Consider the following 25,160-nt stretch of genomic DNA (forward strand, 5'->3'; position numbering starts at 1 on the left):
ATGAATAACATGAATTTTTAACAAAAGGCAGCTTGATGGTAAGTACATTAACAGATGGGAAAAGTTATACGGTTAAAAAATGAAGGATTTAATCCAGATAACTTGGGTACTGATTGATAAAAAAAAGCAGCCACAAAAGCACAGAACTCCGAATGGACCCATGCGATGCTGTGTGAAACACTCTTTTAATCTCCAAGGAGCTTACTGAAGGGCTGCATAGCTAGTATAATTGTGGATGCTGGTTCCAAGTTAGGTTAGATACGATTAATACCATCACTGGAGACTACAGTGACAGTATTGATTGAACAGAGGGAATTCCCCCCAAAAGCACTGCCATCTTAGAAGTCACATAAAAAAACTTCACACAAAGTGCTTCCCATTGTATCCCTGTATCCTAGTAAATACTGTATTTTCATTACTAAAAACAGGCAGTAAGCCTTGTATTAAGCTAACATATACCTTAGGACTTCTGTGTTATTTGGACTTGCTCCATGTTGTTAGGAGCTGTTTTAGCTTGTCTGTCTGAAACAGCAGTTGTTTTATGACCAGACAGCTGTGACCTTAATTTGTCTGAATTACACTTCACCTTGTATGGTATAACGCCCATTCTTAATAATTTTGATATATAAAGGCACAACAGTAATTGTACTATGTATACTGAAGTATTTCTGACTTCAGTTTAATAATGCAGCTTATAGGAGCACAGGCCTGGGGTTGACAGCAGAGTGCTGCAAGATTTGGGCATAGGATGATAGCTGAGGGATACCCCAGGGATACCAGTAACCTGCTGGTCAGTTACTGACATCGATGAAAACTTTGGAGCTGGGCAAAATAGGTTTATGGGGCAGAAGGAACAAAAAATATAAATATATATACATTATATATATGTGTATATTTATATCTCATATGTGAAGTGTATGATATCCAGCCAAGTCATATGCAATGCAGACCTGGTGACTGGTGAGAAAAGAGCAAGGCATGTTAGAAAACATAAAAAAGGCCCCAAGCAGATCCTGAAGAGGAAGGAATCGTGAACAGCATCCACCTTCCAGCAAGGAGGAGTCAAAACCCCTCACCACAAACATCATACTCCTCCCAACAAATTCCTCAGGACACTGTGACTTGCTGCGATGCTCCCAGAGTGAAAGCCCTGCCTACAGGGCCTGGGGAAGCTGCCAAAAGGGGACCTTTATGACACAGTTCTCTGTGGCATGTAAAGATGAAGGGGTAGCTAGAGGGAGCTTTTCCATGGATAGCAAATGTTAGCTGCAGTACTGTTACTGAGATTTCCTTTGTATTAATTAGATAGTGTAGACTGTGTCTATGGATTGAACTGGGCTAATAATAATAACCAACCAATAATCAATGTTTGGCTTTGTATAGAAGGTGTGGTCCCCTTTCTACCCATGATGAGATTTGGGATGTAACTCCTGAGCATATAATGTCGAAACAACAGCTTGTCACTCACCTGCCCTTACTGGCTCATGCAGCTCCAGGTGCTGGGGATTCTCAGAGTCTGAGAGCATGTTCAGGTCTCTAAAGAAAACAATAAGAAGCCTGAGACAAAAGAAACTCTTTCCTCATACCCTCATTATTGTATTAAGTAGATAAATGAATAGTGGTTCATGACAGAAAGCAGCTTCCAAGCATGGCCCCTTCTTAGCTGATACGTATTTGCAATGCTGTCAAAGAGCTGAGAAGAAAAGGTTCTTTTAAGGTGAAATCTTTAATGAATTGGATGCAAGTTTATACATTTCTCATGATGCTTAAATAACTTTAATCTAAAGGATACAGATTTCAGCAAAAGTCAAGTTAGTGCTAAATTACCATCTTTTTTTAACCCCAGCAAATTCAGTGAATTGCATGTGTGTCAATGAAAGGAGATTGTGACCTGACAGTGGAGATATCATTGTTTAAAGAAGTATAATTACTAAGATCTGCCTCTGCTTATCTTTCCTTATGACTTTAAAGGCAAAAAAAGAACAAACAGACCTCCCACACTTACAATAAACTCTTGGTAATTGTTACATCAATGTTTTGTGCTAACAAAGGTTCCACCTTAACAACTGTAAATTTAAAAAAAAAAAAAAAAAAGAAAAAAGCCATGAAAAGCCAAAAAAACATGGAAACAGAAAGATGGGGAAAAACTCACAGTCTTACACATATTTCTGCTTCCCCACTCTGTTGAATAATGATGCTCTGGACTTCTTCATAAGTTTTCCCAGTCAAAGGGATGCCATTCCATTCCAGCACCTGCATTCCTAGGAAGGCAAAACAGCATGAGGCCAAGTGCTCAGATTTTGACAAAGGCATCAGATAGACTGCTTTGACAAGAAGATCTGATGTGACATTCAGTGAATGTTGTTTAAATGGCACAACACATCAGCAAAGCCCTTTCACTTCACACTAATCAGACTGTTTAATGCTACTGTCCCATCAGCTACAACTTACCTGTTAAAACAAGACAGGAGAATAATTCCTTTCTGATTCAAACTTTCCATGCACTCACCATGGTCTGGGTTGCATGACATTGAAAAACTTTTGCAATATCAAAAACATGCATGCCTACCAACACAGCAAGAAAACAAAACATCTTGTATATCAGACATATCCTGGCCAGCCATGGTCTTGGAAGATAACTGCTCCCTACAGTGGCACATTGCTGTTAAGAAGCTGAGCCTTGGAGTGGAACTAAATTTGTGAATGTGATTTGGTAATTCAAATACATTTTCTCCACTTTGTCACTTAAGAAAATAGAAGATGAAGGCAGTTGTGTTAACTGATTTTAAATGAAAAACGTACCTCCACATTTCAAATATCAGCCTGGAAATATTCAGGTTCCAATTTTTCTTCCATATCTTTTCTTATGAAAAAGTGACAAAACAGCTGAACATAATTCATTATGGAAGACAGGAACAGAGGTACGATCACAGGCTGAAAAATACTTAATACTATTCTAATACATTGTGTCTTCCAAGCGTCCAAGGACCAAGCCAGGAGATTTGGTATGGAACAAGGTATTGCTATAAGGAAGTTTTATGCTCAATATTGGCAGAGTCTATAAATCATAAGCCTATAAATCATGTGAGGTGTATTCTGATAAGATAAGAAATCTTTAGGTTACTGTAAAATGCTTATGAAAAGCAAACTGCGGAATTGATATCTGGGAGTTATAACTCAGGTTCTGAGAAGTGCATTCATATTTTGATGTGGTTAGTCATAAGGATGACTTCAAAGAGATTAACTTCTCACTAATGTACGAATGTCAAATTTCAAGCCTCCGGCTCTAGGAAAAAATATTGCTTAATGGGACAAGATACTGCATTCTTAATAGTCCACTGAAAGCAATGTATTACAAAACACCTAAAAACACATTATCCACACAGCAAGGAAAACCACAAACACTTAGCTTGCTACCACTTACACAGATAAAACCAAGTCTTCACCTGGGTCATATTTTTATTTCAAAATCCTGTGCTGTTGTATATAGCAAATGGGAAAAATAATGAAGTGAGATGTGGAGATAAACTTATAGGAAAACATGCTGCTAAGAAAAATATAATGAGAATTGTTCATGAAATAAAGCAGACAAAATTATTTGAGAATGAAATAATATGAAAAATAAGACTATAACTTTACATTACAAAATTTTTCACAGGATTCCGTAAATTAGGGTTTGAAATATCAGACAGCCTCATAACTTCGGTCAGAAGTTATGAATTTATGATTTTGTTTGCAGCAGTTTACAGAAATACAGACTGCTCAGAATGACTAAAAAGTGATGCTCAGAAGGCAGTGAAGCCAGCTGCTTACTGCCAAAATAGATTTGCCTTTTCCAAAAATTTAGCCCCTTTCATTTACCAGCCATCATTCAAAACACGATCTTGCTTTTGCTTGTTAGAGCAGATCTGGTTTTAAGTTCAGTTCCTCTGGAATAAAGCAACAGTAATTATGAATAAAAACATCTCCCCCTGATTTTCTGCCACACAAATATAACAGCATGTACTCTGTCTTTAGAAGGCTTCTAGAAAGGAAGTAACTGAAGTTATTTTTGTTTTCCTGTCAATGTGTGCCCTCATAATGCTATTGTGGCATAGGATGTTGAGTACAACAGTACAAACCACTTGAGTAAGACAAGAAAACCACCACTTCCATATATTGGCAATGAACAACAATAAAAGTGGGACGTTTTAGATAGTCCAGAAAGTGGTTAACATCCTCTTGTAGAAAAGAGCTTTGTTGATAAAACACATCCAGCTACTGTCCTAGGTTTATCACATCCTCCTTGCATGGCTTCAGAAGAAAATTTACCAGGGGAGCAATAAGGCTATCATCAACAACTTACTTTAACTTAAAAGACTGGCAGGAAGAGCTTAGCTGAGTACCACTGCAGCTCTGGAATGTGGAAATCAAGTCTAATTTCCACTGGTGAGAGTCTGACTGCTAAAACACAGCAGTCACTCACTTGGTCAGTAAGGCCAAGCACACATGAACAAAGCAGCAAACCGAAAGGAAATTGAATCTCAACAGCCTTGGCTCACACAGAGATCCATTTAAGCTATCAGTATATAACGGGTATTTTCTTTTTATTGACTGCCTTGTGGATTCATGAATGTTTAAAATCAAAGCAATTTAAACATGACTTAATTGATCTGACTGATAGTCCTGGGGCCTAAGGAAAAGGTTTAAGGCAAGAAGCCAATTTTTCTTTTCTTAAGGAGTAACTACTAAATACCTTTTGCTGGAAAAAAATAATGTTGCAAAGAAAATCTTTAGGGTGAATGTGAGTCTAATCCAGAAAAAAAATGTACTGAGAAGTCACAGGAGACTGGTGACAAAAACATTTTTATATTTGCTGGAAAGCCAATCACATTCTGTAACTGGCCTTTGGTAGTCCGGACATGTTATTCACATTTCCACAACTTTGTATGCTTCAGGTCACCCCTTCAGAAGGCAAAAAACAAACAACTTTGCCTACTAAGGAAGAACTAGTAATAGCCCTGATATTCAAATCCATATTTTTTCCTAGTTTTCTTTCTTTTCCCCCCTTAATTTTACTGGGACAAGTACATCCTGCATTGATGGTGAGCAATGACTTATTTTTAGCAATATCAGCTCCCACAGTCAGCAGATCAGCTTTATGCATCAAGACCTCCTCCCTGCTCCACTAAGTCTGCTAACACACATGATTTCCTCAGTCTTTTTGATATCTACTTTATGGTGACATTTAGAACCTGGTATCAGAATAATTTTATAATTTTCCACTGATCATAAAGTGATTATTCCAGAGAAGGAACATCAGACATTTGTAACTGCCACAGAGAGACTGGCATTTAGCTAGATTAATACCATCCTTTCCCTTAAAAACATGCTGGTCCTATTGCACTGAAAGAGTGAAAGAAGCCTAATGTGTTCATATATGTGCATGTTACTGGCTACAGTTGGAGTTGTTATCAAAATCACGTGTACTTTTTCTTTGACACAGTATAGCCCACATTTCACCAAAAGCCTCACAGGAAGAAGAGTGTGGATTTCTGTTGTGTTGTATTATATTGCCATACTTAACACGTGCATCTTAATGCTGTTCAAAATTGCCAAGCTCTTTTTAGCAACTAGCAAAGAGTTAATATTTATTATTTTTGTTAAGGCATGTGTAAGCCTGTTATCTGTTAACTGATAACAATATAACCTGTATTATAGAATAATAGAATACTTAGGGTTGGAAAGGACCTTAAGATCATCTAGTTCCAAGCCCCCTGTCACGGGCAGGGACACCTCGCACTAAACCATGTCACCCAAGGCTCTGTCCAACCTGGCCTTGAACACCTCCAGGGTTGGAGCACTCACAGCTTCCTTGGGCAACCCATTCCAGTGCCTCACCACCCTCACTGTGAAGAACTTCTTCCTTGTATCTAATCTAAACTTCCTCTGTTTAAGTTTGAAGCCACTTACCCCTTGTCCTACCACTACAGTCCCTAATGAAGAGTCCCTCCTCAGCATCCCTGTAGGCTGCCTTCAGATACTGGAAGGCTGCTATAAGGTCTCCACGCAGCCTTCTCTTCTCCAGGCTGAACAGCCCCAACTTTCTCAGCCTGTCTTCATACGGGAGGTGCTCCAGTCCTCTTATCATCCTCGTGGCCTCCTCTGGACTTGCTCCAGCAGCTCCATGTCCTTTTTATGTTGAGGACACCAGAACTGTACACAATACTCCAAGTGAGGTCTCACAAGAGCAGAGTAGAGGGGCAGAATCACATCCTTCGACCTGCTGGTCATGCTTCTTCTGATGCAGCCCAGGATACAGTTGGCTTTCTGGGCTGCAAGTGCACACTGAAGCTGGCTCATGTCAAGCTTCTCATGCACCACCACCCCCAAGTCCTCTGCAGGGCTGCTCTGAATCTCTTCAGAAAACTCTACAGAACTGATTTCCCTTTTTTGACATTTTGAGTAGCCATTTTACAGCTTGTGAAATGGCAGTAAGTACTGGTGCAACTTGAAATCTGCTTTTAACAGTGGGGAGTCTGGGACTATTACAAAGTAACTTCTACCATCCTAGGGATCAAAGTACTTGAAATAATTACCTGGGGAGCATTCAGCATACTTTGTTGATCCTAGAAGATCTGTGAAATTTGGGGAAACAGAGGTTATGGCTAGAAAGTTTTAATAAAGATGAAAAAATATTAGTTTGGATTCAAACCTAGAACCAGGTTGAGTGTACACCACCACACAGAATTTCTCAGGAGCCTGAGTAAACCTGTGTCCAAATACAAGGAGCTGGTCTACTGAAATTTGCTTGGACTGATCACATGGTTTGAACTCGTAATCTTCTGCTGATAATTTTTACTGCTTGTGCTAAACAATTAAGCCTTCTGATTGCTGACTATTTAGATTTATTAACATCGTATGTGGATCAGCTGTCAGAAAAAAGATGCTTACATAGCAGCAAGGGCTATGTTGGTATTGCTCCCTGTTCAGTTTTGTGAAATGTTTTATAGCTGCTCAGTCAAGAAATGTAAGATACAGCTCACTACTAATGTTCAACTGCATGTCTAAAATAAGTCGCATTTTAATCTTAAATCTTTCCATATGTTTACAAATACCGCAAAACTGCAGATTGTCCAGAGAGGCTGTTGAGTCTCTGTCCATGGAGATGTTCAAAACCCAACTGGACACAGCCCTGGGTACCCTGCTCTCACTGATGCTGCTTTGAAGAGGGTGCTTGTATTAGGTGATCTCCAGAGGTGCTTTCCAGCCACAGCTGTTTTGTGATTCTGTATAAAATAGTTAAAGTTTGCTTGATACACTATGCTGATGTTTTATCCATATATGCTGTAGCTCTGTATCAAAGAAAACAGAAATAGATGATTCTAGAGAAATTAGATCTACACTGTGATGTCCATAAATAGTGTGCAGTTCCATGAATTAACTGGTATGGTCTAACTGAGGGACAATGAATAATTATCCCTTGTCTCTTTGAACTCCTGTACTTGAGTGGGTACGGACTCAAGCTGTTTGTTTTTTTCATAAAGAGGAGAAATATTTAGCAACAATGAAACACTCTGCAAGTATCAAACGATCAGAAATTAGTTCCATGAATATTGCTGAAACCCATGAGTCTAAATGTCATAGCTTCTTTTATAATCTTGGTTTACATTCTCAAAGATTAGATATAATTGCATCCTGCATAATGGATCGCAGTATTTAGGAGAAACTTAAACAAAAAACAATTATTCTTTGTTCTCCTACTTTTTTGGTACAGGTGCTTTGATGTAGTTCCTTTGGGTAGGCTCTGCCCTCATTAAGTAATGATTAATTAAACTAATCAACTGTCATCCTATTTAAAACTAAACTGTAAGAAAGATCTAAGATCTGATAAAACATTGTATTATTGCCTCTTTTAGGAGCTGTGATAAACAAAAGATGCCTAAGACAGAGTGATAAAAAAATGTTACCAGCTATGGTCTTGATCCAACAAATAACAAAAACACCTTTAATTTTCAAAGTATTTCCTACCACTGAATTTATTATGCCTTGGTGATACAGAACCCTAGACACTACAGTTGTTTGTTGCTTTTAATGGTTAACAGTGAAGACTAGATGATATCAATATGTCAAACAATATGTTATGTCAAATGTACTAACCTACAAATACTTCAGGAATGGATCTCTTTAGTGCATACACAATCTATGTTCATGGCTAGTGGAGTACCCTCAAGTGCCTAAAAAGTGGTGGAACTATTGTTTGTTGTGTCAAGAAAAGTTTGTAATTACTTCTAAAAATTCAGACTACACATATATAAAAACTATTAATTTTCCATTTTTAGAGTCTCAGAGATGGTGTCCCATTGGAATTTAAGAAGATCTAGACATTAAAATATAAAAAAAAGAGAGCCCCTGGTTTTGGTTACATCATAGTTATACACACAAACTGCTGTGCTTTATTCTCTGCTTCTTCATAGCCTGTATTGCTTATTCTTATGCAAAATAAACCTGTCAGTTCGAGCTGCATTTTTCACTGGTCCAATGCTCACAGAGGAAAAGAAAATTGGACTTTGTGGGCTAGCAGCATCAATCAGTGGAATGTGAAAGTTAGTGGTTTTCTATTTCATAGATGAATTAAAATTCAGAAACATTACTTCGAAATCCCAGGAAGTGTTATGAAAGTTAAATGTGCACTCAGAGCAAGAAGAAACAATACCAACTTGCAGTATGACATTCAACACTAAATTACTTCATGGTCTGTGTTCTCCAGTTATTTTTCTTTTATTTCTCAACCTTTCTGATGGTTAAAAATAGGTTTATGAAAGACAATGTGTTAATGTATTTCCCTGTACTGGTGGGCATGAATCACACCAAAACTCATTATTTTTTGTAGACACCTTAACTTCCTCTCCCATTTGTCATTCACACCCAGGCTGAATATTTTCAATTATTACAGTAATTATTATATAGACAACAGTCACAATTCTTAAAAATGTGTATGTTGTTCATCAAGTAGAGATAATGCAATGGACCTGCCTATGCCACATGGCAGCTATGCTGCTACTATGAAACGGCATTTATAAAAGTACAGCCAGAGCAAATCAACCTTGTATTTGGTGTGTTCTTGGCATTTACATGCAGTTATATGCCACACCACTGATTGGTACAGCTGCAACTAAATATCCGGATACTAAACACTTCTCTAATTTAGTCTGTCTTATATATACATATATGTATATATATATAGGTGCATGACTCTGTAGCTCACGTTTCAGTTTGAACTATGCTAGGGCAGCAAGTGATGATCTGGATGCATTTGTATGACCTGAATTGAAACTCTCAGCAAGTTAAATGAAGATTAAAGTTACTGTTTATGAAAAAAAACCCCAAACCCTATGATATAAATGATAAATTTATAGTTTTCACCACTTTTATGTCCTCAAAATTATTACATGAGAGTTACAGTTTCACTGAAGCTATAGAGCATAGTGTACTTACTTTGTTTTCAGTAATGCCATATGAAAGATTAGAAAGATTTTGCCAGAGAGATGAGCTTCCTGTAGACAGCTCTAATTTAGCTGGAAGTCTTAAATAAATTTCATTATCAGGTTGTCTTCACAAAATAAATGCACTTTTAAAAGCAGTTTACTATAAATTCCCATTAAAAACAAACAAGCACAACAACTTGTAATCATATACATGGTAGAATGAAAAAAGTCTGTTTATTTGAAAGTTGCCTGAAGATTCACCTGAAGATCAGTAAACAATGACCCTGTGGGAATTTTTACTTTTTTTTGCTGTCTCCTTCATGAGTGGTAAATAAATAAAAAACATTATTTTCACGGGGATTTAATGTCAGGTATGAATTTAGACTACTATATCCCTTTTGCATTCTATATTTATCAATATCGGTATCCTCAGAGTTGAGGAAGGGGTTTTTTTTTTCAACTACAATTTTTCAGGAAAAATTATTCTCGTTTACACAAATGCAGTTCTTTTAGTCCAGCTTTGATCAGTTACAACTGAGAATGGAGTGGTATTTGGCTTTGAAAATTTCTTTGGGAGGGACGAGAGGGACATGTCATGAGATGCAAGCCTACCATTCTTGTGGAAGTTACAGTGTGTCTGAAGAATCACTCTCTCTGTATAACTTAGTTTCTAGTCTTCTTAAGAGTACAAATTACTGCAGCAAACATGCCAAACAAAGTCTCTATAAAACACTGTTCTATTGTCAAAACAATTAGACTCTAAGGACAACTCTTAATATAGATTAAAAGAAAACTGACATAACTTATTAGTGTTAAAATTTCTTTTGTACTTCCAAATGAAAAAAAGCTTTAATGCTGTCTTCTACAGAGGATGACTGAAATTACTCATACCTCATGCAGGAGGAGGCCTACTGGCTACTGCTAAGACACCCATGGCCTGATCTTCCTTAACAAGATTAATCTCTGCCAAGATCAAGCCTAACACACTGGATGCAAGACAGACCCAGACTTTACAGCCCCAGTAGTGTTGGTGTCTATGTGTCAATGGAGAACTTATACATGACATGCTGTTCTGCCTCCTGTCTCTTTTCCATCACCTTTCTTTCTTCAGCCAAACCTCATCAAGATTACGTTTCAGCTCTGTCAAGCAGAGCTACATAATAGAAGCCTTAAGACTAGTATGAATGAAATATGAGTGGGAATTTATGTATGTAGAACTTCTAGAAGGAATGGTGGAGGGAGGAACAGGAGATTCATGACACATAGGTTAGCACGTCATCAAGATCCCAACACATTTACAAGTGGCTTCCCAAGACATTTAGCTCAGGAAAGGAAAAGCAGCCCTAAATAAGACAGGGCAGAGCCACACTTTAGCAAGACACTGACTAAGCAAAAGTACAGCCTGAAACCATAAAGAGACAATGTTAGGAACATAAAGAACAGGACTGAGGCCATAAGACCTCTAGATAAGGAAAAAAAGGTCAGAGAATAACTTAGCAACAATTTCCAGTGACTCACAGAAGTATGGGCTAGAGAAACATCACAATCACCAAGAAAAGATCACAACCATCATCACCTTCTAAAAGTGTGCAGAAGGCACCTTACCTCTAAGACCATTACACGGCTGCCAACTTAAGAACCCAGAGGAAGACTCAGTAGCTGGTATCTCTTGCTTTCTGGACATACCACTTGCATACACAAATCCTGGTGCTTAGGAGAACATGGATTTGAGAGAATGGGTTTATTTAGAAAGCACAAGAAAGAAAAGAACACTAATCCAAAAGAAAAGTTTCTCTGAACCTGCTGTTTCAGTTGGGGCTCCCTGAAAAGGCTCTGGTCTGCACTACCCTGGGGAATCTACCCTTGCTTGATGAAGCCCTGGCTGGTCTCCAGCAGCGTCACCACTAAGGAACTTGAGTCCAGTTCAGAAAATAATGGAATTACTGGGATAATTTAAACTCTGAAAGCATGCAAACTAAGCAAACTTGGTTTGGCAGCAAAGGCAACTGTTATGCACTGGATGGCAATGCTACTTAAGGTCACATACAAACAAGAACAGAAAGTTTCTGTGACTCACAGTTAACCAAACACCACCGCTTAAGTAAAAAGTCAAGCCTTCTTCATGAGAATGACTGAAGACCTTAAATAACACTCTGTCATATAGGGTAGAGCGAGATCTTTACTTGATATGTTCTGTCAGATGATCAACCTCTCTACCCTGGGTAATTTTACAGTTCTGACGCTATGTGATTATTCAAATATAAAGCAGAATTTACTCACTATTATCTCATTTGTGAGGGTCATGTAACCGGAAAATTAAGGAAACTGAACACAAACTGCTGGCCAGTGCTATGCAGTTCTTATCTCCTGTATGTATCTATTTTTCAGCTTTATATACAATTGTCCTTTTAAGAAAAGTTTGGTGAAATTATGCTCTTCATAATGTAAGTAGGTAAGCCAAATCCACGATATTATCTTGGAACCAATGTGTTCGTGCTCTAATTCAAGCAGACCTAAATTTTTCAGTCACATTGTGAATTTTCAGATAAACAGATTTATTATAATGAAGTTATTTAAAAACTAATTTAAAATTTTTGGCATTATTTTAGCTAGAAAAATTAAGTAATCCTTTATATTTTTTTAAATAAAAACTTTTTAATTTCAAAAGAATTTTTCATTCCTAAATTTTTAAATTGATATTTAATTTGAAACTGAAGCATTTTAATCTTCCAATTTTCAAGAAGAAAAGTTTATTTCATAAGAAATCCAATTCCTATTTTTATGCCAAGATAGATACAGGTGAAAGGGCATAGCCAGGTTAAAATATGATAGTGATATCGAGTTTGCTACATTGTTTTTCCTCAAAAAGAAATAAGGCTGTTTTGGGGGGTTATTTTTCACTTGTTTCTCACATTTTCCTTTATGGAACATCATGGAGCATATTTGATTTATTATTGGCTGGGTTCTACAAACAACAATCTGAACCACAGGTGAAAATGCATAAAATTATCTTTTTTTTTTTTTTTTTTAATTTTTCATCACATTTTGAGCATTTTTCTAACAATAAAGACATGGGTAGCAGTATGCATGTCTGCAGGGGAGAACTGTCATGCATGCAAATAAAATCTCCCTTTTGGTTTTACCTTGTTTTGGGCTTAGAGTCAATGTGCCAATTTTTATCTGTTAAGCATCATGCCTCAGTAGCCTCAGTAGCTGTCTAGGAATTTTGAGTAGTTAATGAATGAAGAGAGGCAGGCTTCTCTTAGGATGGTTCATCTCAACTGACACCTATTCGAAACGAGATGAATCATGTCCCTTCAAGTACCTTTCTTTCACTTCTGGTTAGACAAGGAGCCCATAACACAAGCTTAGGTAAGATATTTACTTTTCAGACACCTAAAAATATGTGCATTGATTTCCTCGTTTGTCACTTCAAATTATAAATCTGTCTTAGAAACAGAAATGGACTTTTTGCCCTCAATTTAGCAAACTGGCAGCTGTACCTTACCAACAATGAGAAGAATGAACTAAAAGATACTGTACCTCAAGTGAAGGGGATTAATGGGGCATCATCAGAGACTGGTTTGTAGTACTGCTTCTGCTGCAGCCAGCCAGCTGACCACCCCAGGCAAGCCAATTAGCCTCTTTGTGCCTCAGTTTCTTTAGGTGTTAAAAAGGCATAGTGGAATGATAATGGCATTGTATATTAACCTTGAGACTTGCAAGTGACAAGTGCTTTTAGTAGGGAAAAATGTTATGATTATTCAACTTTTAAAAGTACAGGTTACATATCTGCTAGGCAAATGAGAGTTACTAGAAGTTACCAGTTGGAAATGCCTGGCATTTCAATTGTAAAGTTGAAAAACTGCAGGATTTCTGTTTGCAATAAATATTTGGTTTTCCAAGTTCAGCAATAAAATTAGGCAAACCCCCCACTTTTAGGAACATTTGCTGACTGACATTAATGGTAGTTCAATTTCGCTGCTGGGTTGAGAGCAACTAGGTTCCCTCATATGATGCTAAGCCTTCCTGAAACAGCATTTCCAGTTCCCAAAGTAGCCTCTCCTGAGACCTCAAGCACTACTCACTGTCTGGGCACAACTGAGCTTGGAGCTATGAACCCCAAAAATCTGGCAGGTTTAAGTGTGATTTATGAGTAGATTTTATGAGTAGAGAGAGCTAATCAGATAGAAATGGAACCTTGTGCATGGACATATTAAAGATGCACTTACTGGTTTTGGCTGAGATAGAGTGACCTCTCCCTCATCTCACTTCAGAGGAGTGAGCGAGTGGCTGTGTAGGGCTTCGCTGCCTACCGGGGTTAAAACTCACTTCTGAGTCTACAGCATGAATCAGAGAAAAGGAAGAGACCCAAGGACAAGGAGGGCTCCCAAAACCGAGTGGCCTTGGAAAGGAAAAGGGGTTCTGGAAAGAAGAAGGTGAAGATTCTGGCTAGAGAAGAGATGTGGGAAGTGGGGAAGACCCTGGAGATCCAGGAGATGGATAGAGATAAGTGCCAGGGCCCCTGCATGGACCTTGGTGGGGGATGCCTGAGACAGGCACCTGTGAGCAGTGGCACAGCAGGAGCCAAAACAACGTCCTGCCCAACTAACCCAGGCAGCGGGTTTTGGAAGGGAAAGTGGGACCTCCTGAGCTTGGTGCTGGGCCAGGAATGAGCAAGCCTGAGAAGAGGGTTGGGCGAGGATACTGCTCTCCTTTAGTATTAAAAACCCCTCTGTATCTAGGTCCCCTACAACAGGCTTTTGTGGTCTGACAGTAGTGGGCAACTAAGGATAAACCAGTCAGAACAACCAATCCCATTACATTTGTTGCCTGCTGGCTTTAACAATCCAAAAATTAATTAATTAATTTTAAACCCTTAAACATAAGGGCAAATTCAAGCTAGCTTTGGCAGGGATACTGATTAGTAGCTGCTTCTATTTGTTCTCATTATCTACACTAAACCAAATGCCATCTTACCACCCAGTGCCTGTATACTTGTGTGTTTCTTATTATGGCCATTAATGTACTGAATTCACCATGTAAGCATCAGAAAGACAAACAAAACAAGTGTACGATACCACATTTCTTTATGGCTAACTATAGCTCTAGAAGTATTATTCATGCCCCTCCAGGGAAAGCAGTTTCCTCAGGGGAGAGCCTTGTTACCCCAAGGATGACAACAGCCAGAAGGCAGCCCTGCTTGCAGCTGATGACAAGCAAAAGGAGGACAGGACTGGTAGCTGAAGGGCTCATTTTCAAGACTCCTGAAGGCACTTTGGAGCTTTTCTGCTGAAGTAATGGAGTAAATCAAAATTCACAGCGAATAATACAGCCTACAGAATCTAGTTTATGACTTCTTGGGTCAAAGGATGAGGAGTTGGGCTTGATGAAACAGTGACTAGGTAGGGGCAGGTAACAACAGTAGTAAGCCTATTTTGGTGTTCTCAGTCTCAACTTAGCAACTGCACGCTAGTCCTACAACAACCTTTGCCCCTATTTCTTAAAGCTCGTGTGTCTTAATTACACATCAAAACCACATTTAAAGATCGTTTAACTGTTACTGAATAATTAGCACTGCTTCCTCACTTTAGCTTCACTGGGTATAGCAATGGTCTATTCTCCTTCAAAAACATGTCCGAAGTGAGATATCGAGCATTATTTTTAAACTGCTAAATATAAGTGTTAAACTGACATTTCAACACTGTAGACTTAAGCTCAAATGTGTATTATAGGTCAATAAGAACAAAGGAGTTTGATCATTTCACTGCGTAATCTTTTAAGACTGCTTTCACCAAAGCTACTGTACATCCCTGGACAGATGTATAAAAATTATAAGCATCTAACAATGTAAGAGAGGAAAACAATCGTCTCGTCTTCTTTACATCAAATCCCTAAATATTCTTTTCCAGACAAAAGGGGAAAAAAATAGATGTTGTATTTAACTGAATGAAAACTACATATCTTCTTCCTTCTAGAGAAAATTTAAGCAACAGCACCCTCCCCTCAAAACTGAGTAATTACATACATGAAATTCTGTGACTCAGTAATGTGAGAGGTGTAAATAACATAAAAATATACACAAGCAGTAAAAAATGCCAGCTGAAACTTTAAATCCCACAAACATACTGAATACAATTAAAGAGTAAATCATAAATGGTATTGTATGCTTTAGAGATGAAAAAGTTTGAGTAATTCTCCTAGGTAAAAATTATCCAAGGAATTGTTAAATTGCCTATCAACTCATCATCATTTCAAAGGCATTTTTTTATCTTCACCAAAACAAATAATTATTTTCTTTAAAAGTAATGAACCAGATCCCTCTGTTTTGATTTTTTACAGATGATATAAATATTGTCTTGAAGGTATACAACAAATTTTAAAGAACATAATAAAAAGCCCAGTCATTTTTCCAGTTCATTCCAAAGGCTCAGAGGCAATAGAAATATAATTGCAATTGTATTTCTTCTTTGCCAGTTGCCTGGAGGCCTGCAGGATCACTCCTAATCATATTGTAAACCTTTCTCTTCATAGGCAAATGAAAAGAACTGAACCCATAATGCATCCCAAAGACCTATAAATGCAAACTACAGAAAGAAACTTCATTTCATTCACATACGCACCTTTTCAAAGGTGCTTTTGCAAACTGAAATCCATCAGTCTGAGCATGATTTTACTTGTTCTTCCACTGAATTCAGTGACATTTGGGAACTGGGCATGATGTCCAAATTGCAATTTAATACTGATGCTTGCATTCTAGCTATGGATGATGCCACCAGGAGGACAGCCTCAAATGAGTAAAAGAAGATATTGTGTCATACACCATATAATTACTCCTTGGAAGGCCCTCGGTGGAAGGGTAGACTAGATAAGAGCATGCAGGAAAAATTCCCTGTGAACTACTAAGTAGAAAAAAACATGCTGTACATTTGCCTAGGGAGTTCCTGAGTCATATAGTCTATGTCATAGTCATATATGACTACATATGACTATATATGTGTATGTGTGCATGTGTACAAACATATATAATGACACATACATACACCTATGCAAGTATCACACACATATATATCTATGTTTCTGGGACATGTTAGATGGTTCATCTGGTCAAACAGAGATATTCTTATGATTTTTTACTGGGTTTGCTTTCTGAAGTACATGACATACAATCAGGTCACCACTAAAAGCTTATGCAGGAATAACAGTTGTTTGCAGTATTGTTCATTACAGCAGTCATTGTATTTGTGGTAATGTAGTCCAACTCCTTTTTGCTAATGTACTTTCTAAGTGTACACATGCTGATATAAACCCCATGGGCTAAGGCAATATTTTGTTGACATAATCATGATTTCTACTAAGAGAAATAGGTATGTTCATGAAGCTATAGCAAGAAACTTGTTTAAGGATGTTCTACAATAATCTCTCTGATTTTGACAAAATAGTAAATTAATTTCACCTGTAAACATATCAGAATGCTTAGGTCTAATAGTTTGGTTCCAAGAATTGTTACGCTGCTGCAATTGATGCTGTGTGATGACCCCAGTTGATAAATTTAAAGACAATAAACATAGAAACCTTGTATTACCTGTGGGCTTAGTAAGTCTTTGGCTCTAAACAATGCATATTACATCCTAAGATACATAATTAAGCATAATGAATTAGAAATTCTTAGTGTAAAGCATCAACAAATACAGGTAACAGGCTCTTACAGATCTCTTGCAAAAGCATTCTTGTATAAAGTTTAACACATTCAGAATTTGGGATTTGGGGGTTGTCCATTAGGTGGCACCAAATTTTTTCATATGTATGGAAACTGTAGACAACAGAGAGATGGTTTATCTGCGAGTAGCTGTCAGGTGCTCTCCCAACTAGTCTCCATTCAGAGACAGGGCCTCTGAGATGGCATTGCAGCCCATCAGTGTGCATCACTGGCAGATATTCATCCAGAGAGGGAATTCTGTGCTTCAGCCTATGTATAACTAACCACTTGTCTAGTGTAAAGCTGTGTTTATCATATCTACCAGTCTGTCTGCTTCATACTTAACAAGGGTCACTGTGGCACTTACTTATATATTTTCAGTTCCTTCTTTGGATCTTCACCCTTTCCTAAACTGTGGGAAGTGTTTTTCTTGTCTCGAGTTCTCTACAGCTACTCAATCACAAGAAAGCTCCTACTTTTCAACTAACCAGTCAGCTTCCACTATGTGAATTGCAGAGCTATTGCTGTCACTGAGATAGGCTGATACTTCTAAGAATAGTACAGTGGTCTGTGAATAAGAAGATGAAAGACTGTCTTTTCTTTCTTTAGTATTGTCTAAGACTAAAACTGTTTCTACTTCCCTAATTAGCAGCAGTCATGAAAGCCCTTGCCTCGAATTTGGCTTCCTTTTATCCTTTCTTTCACACACATCTCAGGAACCCTCAGTTCTCTCTAATCAGTCACTTCAGACCCATTTGGAAAGTATAATCAGTAGATGTAATGAAAAAACTTTATTTAGAGGTAAGTCAATGCTGATTTCTATTTAGCAGTCCCAAAACTTTCTGTATGATCAGCAAATGTATGAATGATATGGATTGATTCCACTTCACCCACACTATGACAGAACTCATTTAGCAAGCTTGGTGCTCACACAATGATGAACATTCCCTAAAATGACTCATTCCCTTTTACTGTGTCATCTTAAAGGTTAATTTCATGCAGTTCTGTTCAGCACATTATCTAGTAACTAAGCAATAATCAAACCTTCTATTCATTGAGGTGATTGGTCAGCACCTCTAAATGGCACTGTCATTGCACTTGGCAGGTAAATGATACTTGTCTTTCCCATGCAAATAGGAAAGAAAGAACATGTATGATGTGCATGAATGATGTACATGGGAGCTTGCTTTTCACTACATTGCTTTCCATACAGCTCTAGAAATCCTTTGCTCTAGTATCAATCAGACTATCCTCTTTACCTCCTGCCTGCTCTTATTACCTTGTGCCTTATGGATGATTATATGATTCTTTCTCATTAGACGAATTACATGTATAATCTTTAAAGCCTTATGGACTTTATACTTCTCAGTCACTAGCATGTCCTTTTGGTTTGTCAGCAATGGATCCCCAGGGAAAGGTCCCTTACAGTCACAACTTATAGGTATATGCATAACATTGAGATCAAAGAACATCATTATTCAATCAGATTAGTAATATATTTCAGTGGGATTCTTCTTAGCATTCAGAAGTGGACATAGAGTTGCATACTCATTATTCTGTATCTTTGTACATTATTAACAAATTTAATCACTACAACGTATTTTCTCTGATATTTCCTTAATATCAGAAGATAGACACTTTTTTCATACCTTTTTCATGTTAGATATTATTATTACTCAAACTGTTCAAATCTGATTCAAGACCTAAATGAAAGCATAGACTCATTCCGCATGTTTTATTTTGGACTGACAATGCCCAGATCCAAAAAGAAGAAGGATTAACATGTTATAAACAGATGAACAAGCTACTTCTTAAATTGCAAATCTTTGTCACATAGAAATATACTAATGAACAATCTCTTTTGTGAAAGTCAATGTAAGACTCAAAATTTAAGGCAAATCCAACTGGAATGAGCATCACAGTCCTATAATGACTTGAGTGTTTTACAGTTTAATTGGACACAATTTTTAAGGAAGCTATGGTTTCATAACTGGGTAGTTTGGAGAATAACACAAACGTGTGATACTGCCAAGAAAAAAAAGTACAAGGAGCTCATCAAGCAAGAAAAAGTAACTGAGCTGAACTAAATTCCTATTTATGTCAATTGGGAAGCCACTGCTCAGCACCTCTTACTTTTCCTTGACACTTTGCAACATGTGTTCCTAGGAAAACATCAGATAAGAACTTACGAAGAGGATTGACTTGAGCTGTTGAAGAGGAATATCACTAAACAGAAGCGTATACCCAAGAGGAAAGGCTGCGAGCCCATAATTCTTGCTTTAGTTGTAGGTCACATGACAATACTTAATGAGACATGCCAATGTCACAGGAATCACTTCTGGACTTTCTCAAAATTCATGAGTTTTTCCTTCACAATAAGGTTTTAATAAAGTCTTATTAAAGCATTCAGCTTCCTGAAGTGTTAATGTAAATTTTTATAAAATGTAAATAAATATTAAAGTGTAATACATTTTAAATATTTGCCCAATATAAAATTTAAATCTATAGATCATGGAATCATAGAATACACTTATACATAGATAACACATCATAATACACTTCCACCTAGTTACTCTGTATAGAGCCCTCAGAATTAGTCATGTGAATAGCCTAGAATACAAAGAATTGTTTTCAGACCATTTCTTTTTATTTATTTCAATATAACTGACACCCAAACCTTCTCAACTAGTGTATGTCCTATGTGTGGTGTGTCTCTCATGTTGCCATTTGTTACATTAATAATGCGTAAAGAAGAGAATACAAAGCAACTAATTTGCAGGTAATCAGAGGTGTGAAAGATGTCAGCCAAAATAGAAGTATATTAATGATTAAAAAAAAAAAAGGAAAAAACAAACAGAATGATAAAAAAAAAGAAATTAAAAACAAACGGTATGTACAGGAAAAAAAGACAGGAAATTGAACGACATAAAACCAGACTTCACAGTGCAATTTTTTGCCATTATTGGATTCAGAGGACTACCTGCTACTTAGTGGGAATGACATGATAACATTCTTTATAGGTATAAATCATGAAGTGATGTTGTGCCTCTGAGAAAGCCACAACCAAAATCAGTATGAAAAATAATAACTCATTGTTTTATCTACATTATTCTTCTAGTGAATATTTTAATGTATGTGTTCCCCTGCTCAGACTTAAGCATTTGCTACGTTATATATCATTCTGCTTCAGGCGAATTATTAATCTCAGCCTGCAACTGTGCAGTTCAGCAGAAACGGCAATATAGTTCAGATCAACTGTAATTCAGCTAACGTCAATTGGCAATGTTTTATTTGATTTTCGTGCAAGATGCTTATTTAGATAAGGTTAAGAATATTGTCGGCATCCCTTGGAAAGGAGGCATATAACTTACTCACGTTTTAACCCAGCATAATTTACTGCATCTGTAATATCTGTCATGATGGAATAAATTGTAGGAAATTAAACACGGATATACTGGGAAATATGCAAGAATTTGGCCTTAACATTATTTGAATGCTTTTGAATATGTTGTTGGTATGATCGTAGTTTTAATGAAGACTATATTAGCTCTTAGACTTTCAAAATACACAAGTGATCCTTTCATGCTAAGTTCCATGGAGAATCATAGAATGGTTTGGGTTGGAAGGGACCTTAAACATCATCTACTTCCAAACCCCCTGCCATGGTGCAGGGTTGGAACTAGACCACGTTACTCAAAGCCCCATCCAACCTCAGAAAAGTATTAAAAAATGGTTAAACAGTGTTGAAATTAATATTGTGTCATATATAATCAATAATGGATGTTAAATTCTGAACTAAGGTTTTCAAATGGGGATCCAAAGGCTTTTATGGTATTTGCCCAGGACCTGGATGTAGACTTTTCTTTTACATTCAGACATTAAATACTGAGTACAACGGGAAGCCTTCTCACAAGAGTGCAACACGCCATATATGTGATAACTTGGAAATATTCTTAAAATCTTCATTTTCCAAATGCAGTGTGAACCACCTCACACACACTGTGTCTTTTCAGAGGCAAACAGAGCTCAGACCCTGGAGAACTTAGGTGCTATCTGCCCACATCTGCCAGACACCAAGATTGACAGTCTGAAATCTCCTTGCCTTCAGGTTTTTCACATTTTATATTCTAGTTCAGTTCTCATATTACACCCAAGAAAAGAAATGTCAGTACATGCTGACCTAAAAATGCTTATTCTATCATGTGTCTTTCATGAAATCTAATCTGCAATATCCAAAGCAAATAGCTATTACTATAAAATTATTACTATCTTACTGAGTTGAATCTAATTGTCTGCAAAGCCTTGTAGTTTGTAATTAGTTAATACTCTCCCCCCACAACCATTCAAATCAAGACTAATTCAATTTTTCCAGAAATAAGATTTATGTACCTAACAAAACCAGTTTGAAAATCACCTAGAACATATCAACGTACCTATAATGTAATTTCAGAAGTTTTCAAATGGACCATAAAATCCAAAGATCTTAATAGAATTCTGCTTGCTGCTGTATTTAGAGAGATATCAAATGGGTTTATATTCATTTTGGATCTGAGGCACTCCCATTACGAGCAAGGAGAAAAATTACAGATTTCAATGAGTTCTGGCTCAAACATTTTAGGAAAAAAGCATAGCATACCTTCCTATTTTTCAGGCAGTGTTTCAGGCAACATACATTTTTTTAATTAGAAACAGTTCAAAGTTGGAAAAGGTCTCTTAGCAGTTACTTGCACCAAGATACATTTTGATTCTTTCATAGTTGTGTTGGGTTTTTTTCCCCCAAAGGTTTTTGTTTTGTTGGAATGTGGAACAAATTAAGATTTGATATTAAATTTCTGCTTGAGGAAATTATTTCAAACTATAGTCTCTAACAATTTACATAATTTGCAATTCAGTATCTTCAATTTCAGTTGCATTTTAAGTTGTATTTTTACATTACAAGTATACTTTAAGTGGCTTTTTTTCGGCCTTTTCTTATAGAAAGGTGAAGTTCTAACTATCTGTTTCTACATGATGAGCCTCTAATATATACCATAGTTAAAATGATAAATCCAATTAAGGAATAATAATTTTTAATCAACATTTTGCTCTGTTTTCTGTCAAATGGTGTAAATACTTGCCTGTTTTGCCTCAAAGAAACATGAAGTTTCCCATTCAAGATTTTCCCAGCCATACCTTATGGGTGATCTAATTAGGTTTTGGCATAGAACATGCTTCAAGAAATTTGAAATAAAGCATGTATTTTTTTTTTCAGAGTGCTCATACGATTTGTGCTTGCTTTAAGCTGACTTTTTCTGTATATTTGTACTATTCCTATTTTGTAACCTACTGTATTGCAAAACTGGTTGCAGAAAATTAATTTTTGTTCTCAAGTTCCTTTACCCTTCCAACGGAATAAGAAAATCACTGTCAGATCAGATTAGGTCAGAGCACAGCACAGCCCAGTTCAGCATCTCCCTTGAAAACAGTTTTTACAACATGCTTCAGGAGTTGGAACCTTGGAAAATTCTAGAATAACTATTTTTTTACGCTAAATACCTCCAGAGATTGGTTGATTTAATTTAAGTAATTTAGGAAATATCTCATTTTTCTTTATTTCCTCTTTGTTTGTTATCTGATACTTATAGAAAACAGAGGCTTTATCTATGTTGTCATGTCATGTTTAAAAACACTGAAGCTCTGTAACCAAGCATTCCACATGTATGTCCAAGCCTTACACATTACAATGAGCAAAGTCCATCTAAAAGACGGATAATGTTCTACTCTGAGACAACCCACTGCAGTAGGCCTTCTTTCTTTGCAGTGAATTATTAATAATTGTTAATAACGTTCCTTATATTCTTGGAAGAATCAAATGTGCATGCACTCATGTAAAAAATACTTTGAAATAACAAACCATTAAAGAAACTGTGCTTGTTGTAGTACCTAGTTTCATCATCAGGAAAATGTGCTGCTTGTAAGCCTCTCTACTTCTGGGAAGTGTGTCTTGCAAAGAGCTGACACACTGTTATCCTGCTCATTTCAGATCACAGTAGTCTGCATAATAGGTTTATGGTATTTTTAGTTTCCCAGTTCACTGGGAACCAAAACTGTAGTTCAGTGGTTATGAAAAAAAAAGACTTTTTCATGCCATAGTAAGTTTTTTCTTGGAATGCCCATGTATGTGAGCCCCAATACATACTGTCCCTTAAATACAAAAACCAAAAAATACCTGGTTTTGTTTCATGAGATGTGTTCCAGAATGACTAACGTAAGCACTTAGCATCTAAATTTTAGGCTGTTAGTGAGCCAGTTCACCTAAAAGAAACATCTACATTCCCTATACAGTTAATGGAGACAGAAGGGTGCTTTTAATTACTCACTGGTAAGACAAATTGGCTTCAGTTTGGGTACTGAAGGATTTACATTTGACTGGTTTCTCTGTAAACCTGTTAGGCAGAAGCTTGTCCTTGAAATCAGAAGACAAGAAACAGAGCAATACAGGCATGTATTTTTGATGCTCCAAGTTGAAATTCAACTCCCTTTTAGCACCCACAGTGAGCAGTTGATATGCAAAGGGGTAGGCACCATTTCTGTGTGTCTCCCTGCTTTTATTTGCCTGTGTATCCAGTATAACATGATTTAGAGAACGTATCTCTTAGTCTATCTATCTCTTGCAACCCCAGACAGACTGCCTTTGTTTGACTAAAGCTGTAGCTTGGGCCCAGTAACTAAACCCCTTGCTATAGCTCATTCACCTCTGTGCCCAGAGCTCACATTCTGCATTTTTAATTCCAGTGAGGCCAAATCAGAAAAGTCACAGCCTCCCCCTTCTCACCTCTGCCAGTGTGTATTGGGAATACAGAAACAGCAAATACAACTGAATCTTAAAAATATTCACCTATTTGATTTCAACAGTGTTAAACTGTAACACAGACAATTGTGGCCTGCAAACATGTTTCTGACCTAAGAATGGACAGATCATACGAAAAATACTGAAAGAAGGAATTAAACTCTTTTATGGAGACAAATGAGCCTTAATAGTACTCATAGTGTCAGAATACAGCAAGAACTATCCACGAAGAGTAAGAGGGGAGGATTAGGACCTCATGAATGGGTGATACCTGTCAATGTCAGAGGTAGAAAATCAAAGCACCCATGATGTGTATGATCCCAGAGGACAGTGAGAGTTGTATAGTCCCAATGGGAAAGAAGAAGAAAGCTTTGTGGGCAGCTTGATGACAGCACTGCCTATTGCTGCTTCTGCTGTGCTCAGAGAATGAAGGCTCCAGGCACGTTCTCTGGAAGCAATGAAGGCTCTTTCCAAGAAGTACCTGCATAACTTCCTACCAGGAACTGTCCATCAAAGTCCTGAATAACAGCTGTTAAAAGCAGTGTGTCTGAAAATTACTAATTGTATGGCTCTACACAGTGTTTTACAATATCTAGTAGTGCTTTCTAATGTGATGCTAGTGGAATGCTATTGAAAGCTAGTTATGACACCAATGACATTTTTTCCAGTGATCTTCCACGATTTCTGTTATAAAGCATCTGATTAACGCTTTTAGCCTGACCTTTGTGGTTTTTTTCCCTGCTTCACTACCTCTGGAATGTCTAGTGACTGTATTTGCATCTACTCTCTGCTTGACCCATCCAGGTTTTTTTGCTTTTCTTTATAAATTAGACTTACCTATAAAAAACTAAACAGAAATTCCCTCAAGAGCTATTTTGATGAAATTATTAATTTATTTTTAAGAATCCAATTTCCTGGTGCAAATTGTATCACAGGGTTTTTCCCAGAAAAATTGATTTTCAGTAATAATTAGTTTTTCAATGTATTTTCAGACTTTTTGGTCATAAATAATACGTGGCACATAACGAGCCTAAGTGCAGGAGTAAAAAACCTGTAACTGGCAGTATGCAAGAAAACAGATCTTTACTGGTCCTAATATGTATTAATTTAATGCTTCTTTCTCCTAACTTTAAAAAAATTATAAGTACCCCATAAGTTTTCTTTT

At 37.1% G+C, this 25,160-nt stretch overlaps 1 protein-coding gene across 1 annotated transcript in view; it reads right to left on the reverse strand.

Moving 5' to 3' along the window:
- LOC104405058 (protein piccolo-like) overlaps window positions 1–25,160 on the reverse strand; it is a 189,128-nt gene that overhangs the window by 81,836 nt on the left and 82,132 nt on the right. Inside the window, 2 exon segments of the mRNA XM_010013653.1 lie at window positions 1,469–1,536; window positions 2,153–2,261. Coding sequence (XP_010011955.1) covers window positions 1,469–1,536; window positions 2,153–2,261 — 177 coding nt within the window.

The sequence above is a fragment of the Nestor notabilis genome, unplaced genomic scaffold (genome assembly GCF_000696875.1).
Source record: "Nestor notabilis isolate BGI_N333 unplaced genomic scaffold, ASM69687v1 scaffold474, whole genome shotgun sequence".
Classification (NCBI taxonomy): Eukaryota; Metazoa; Chordata; class Aves; order Psittaciformes; family Psittacidae; genus Nestor; species Nestor notabilis.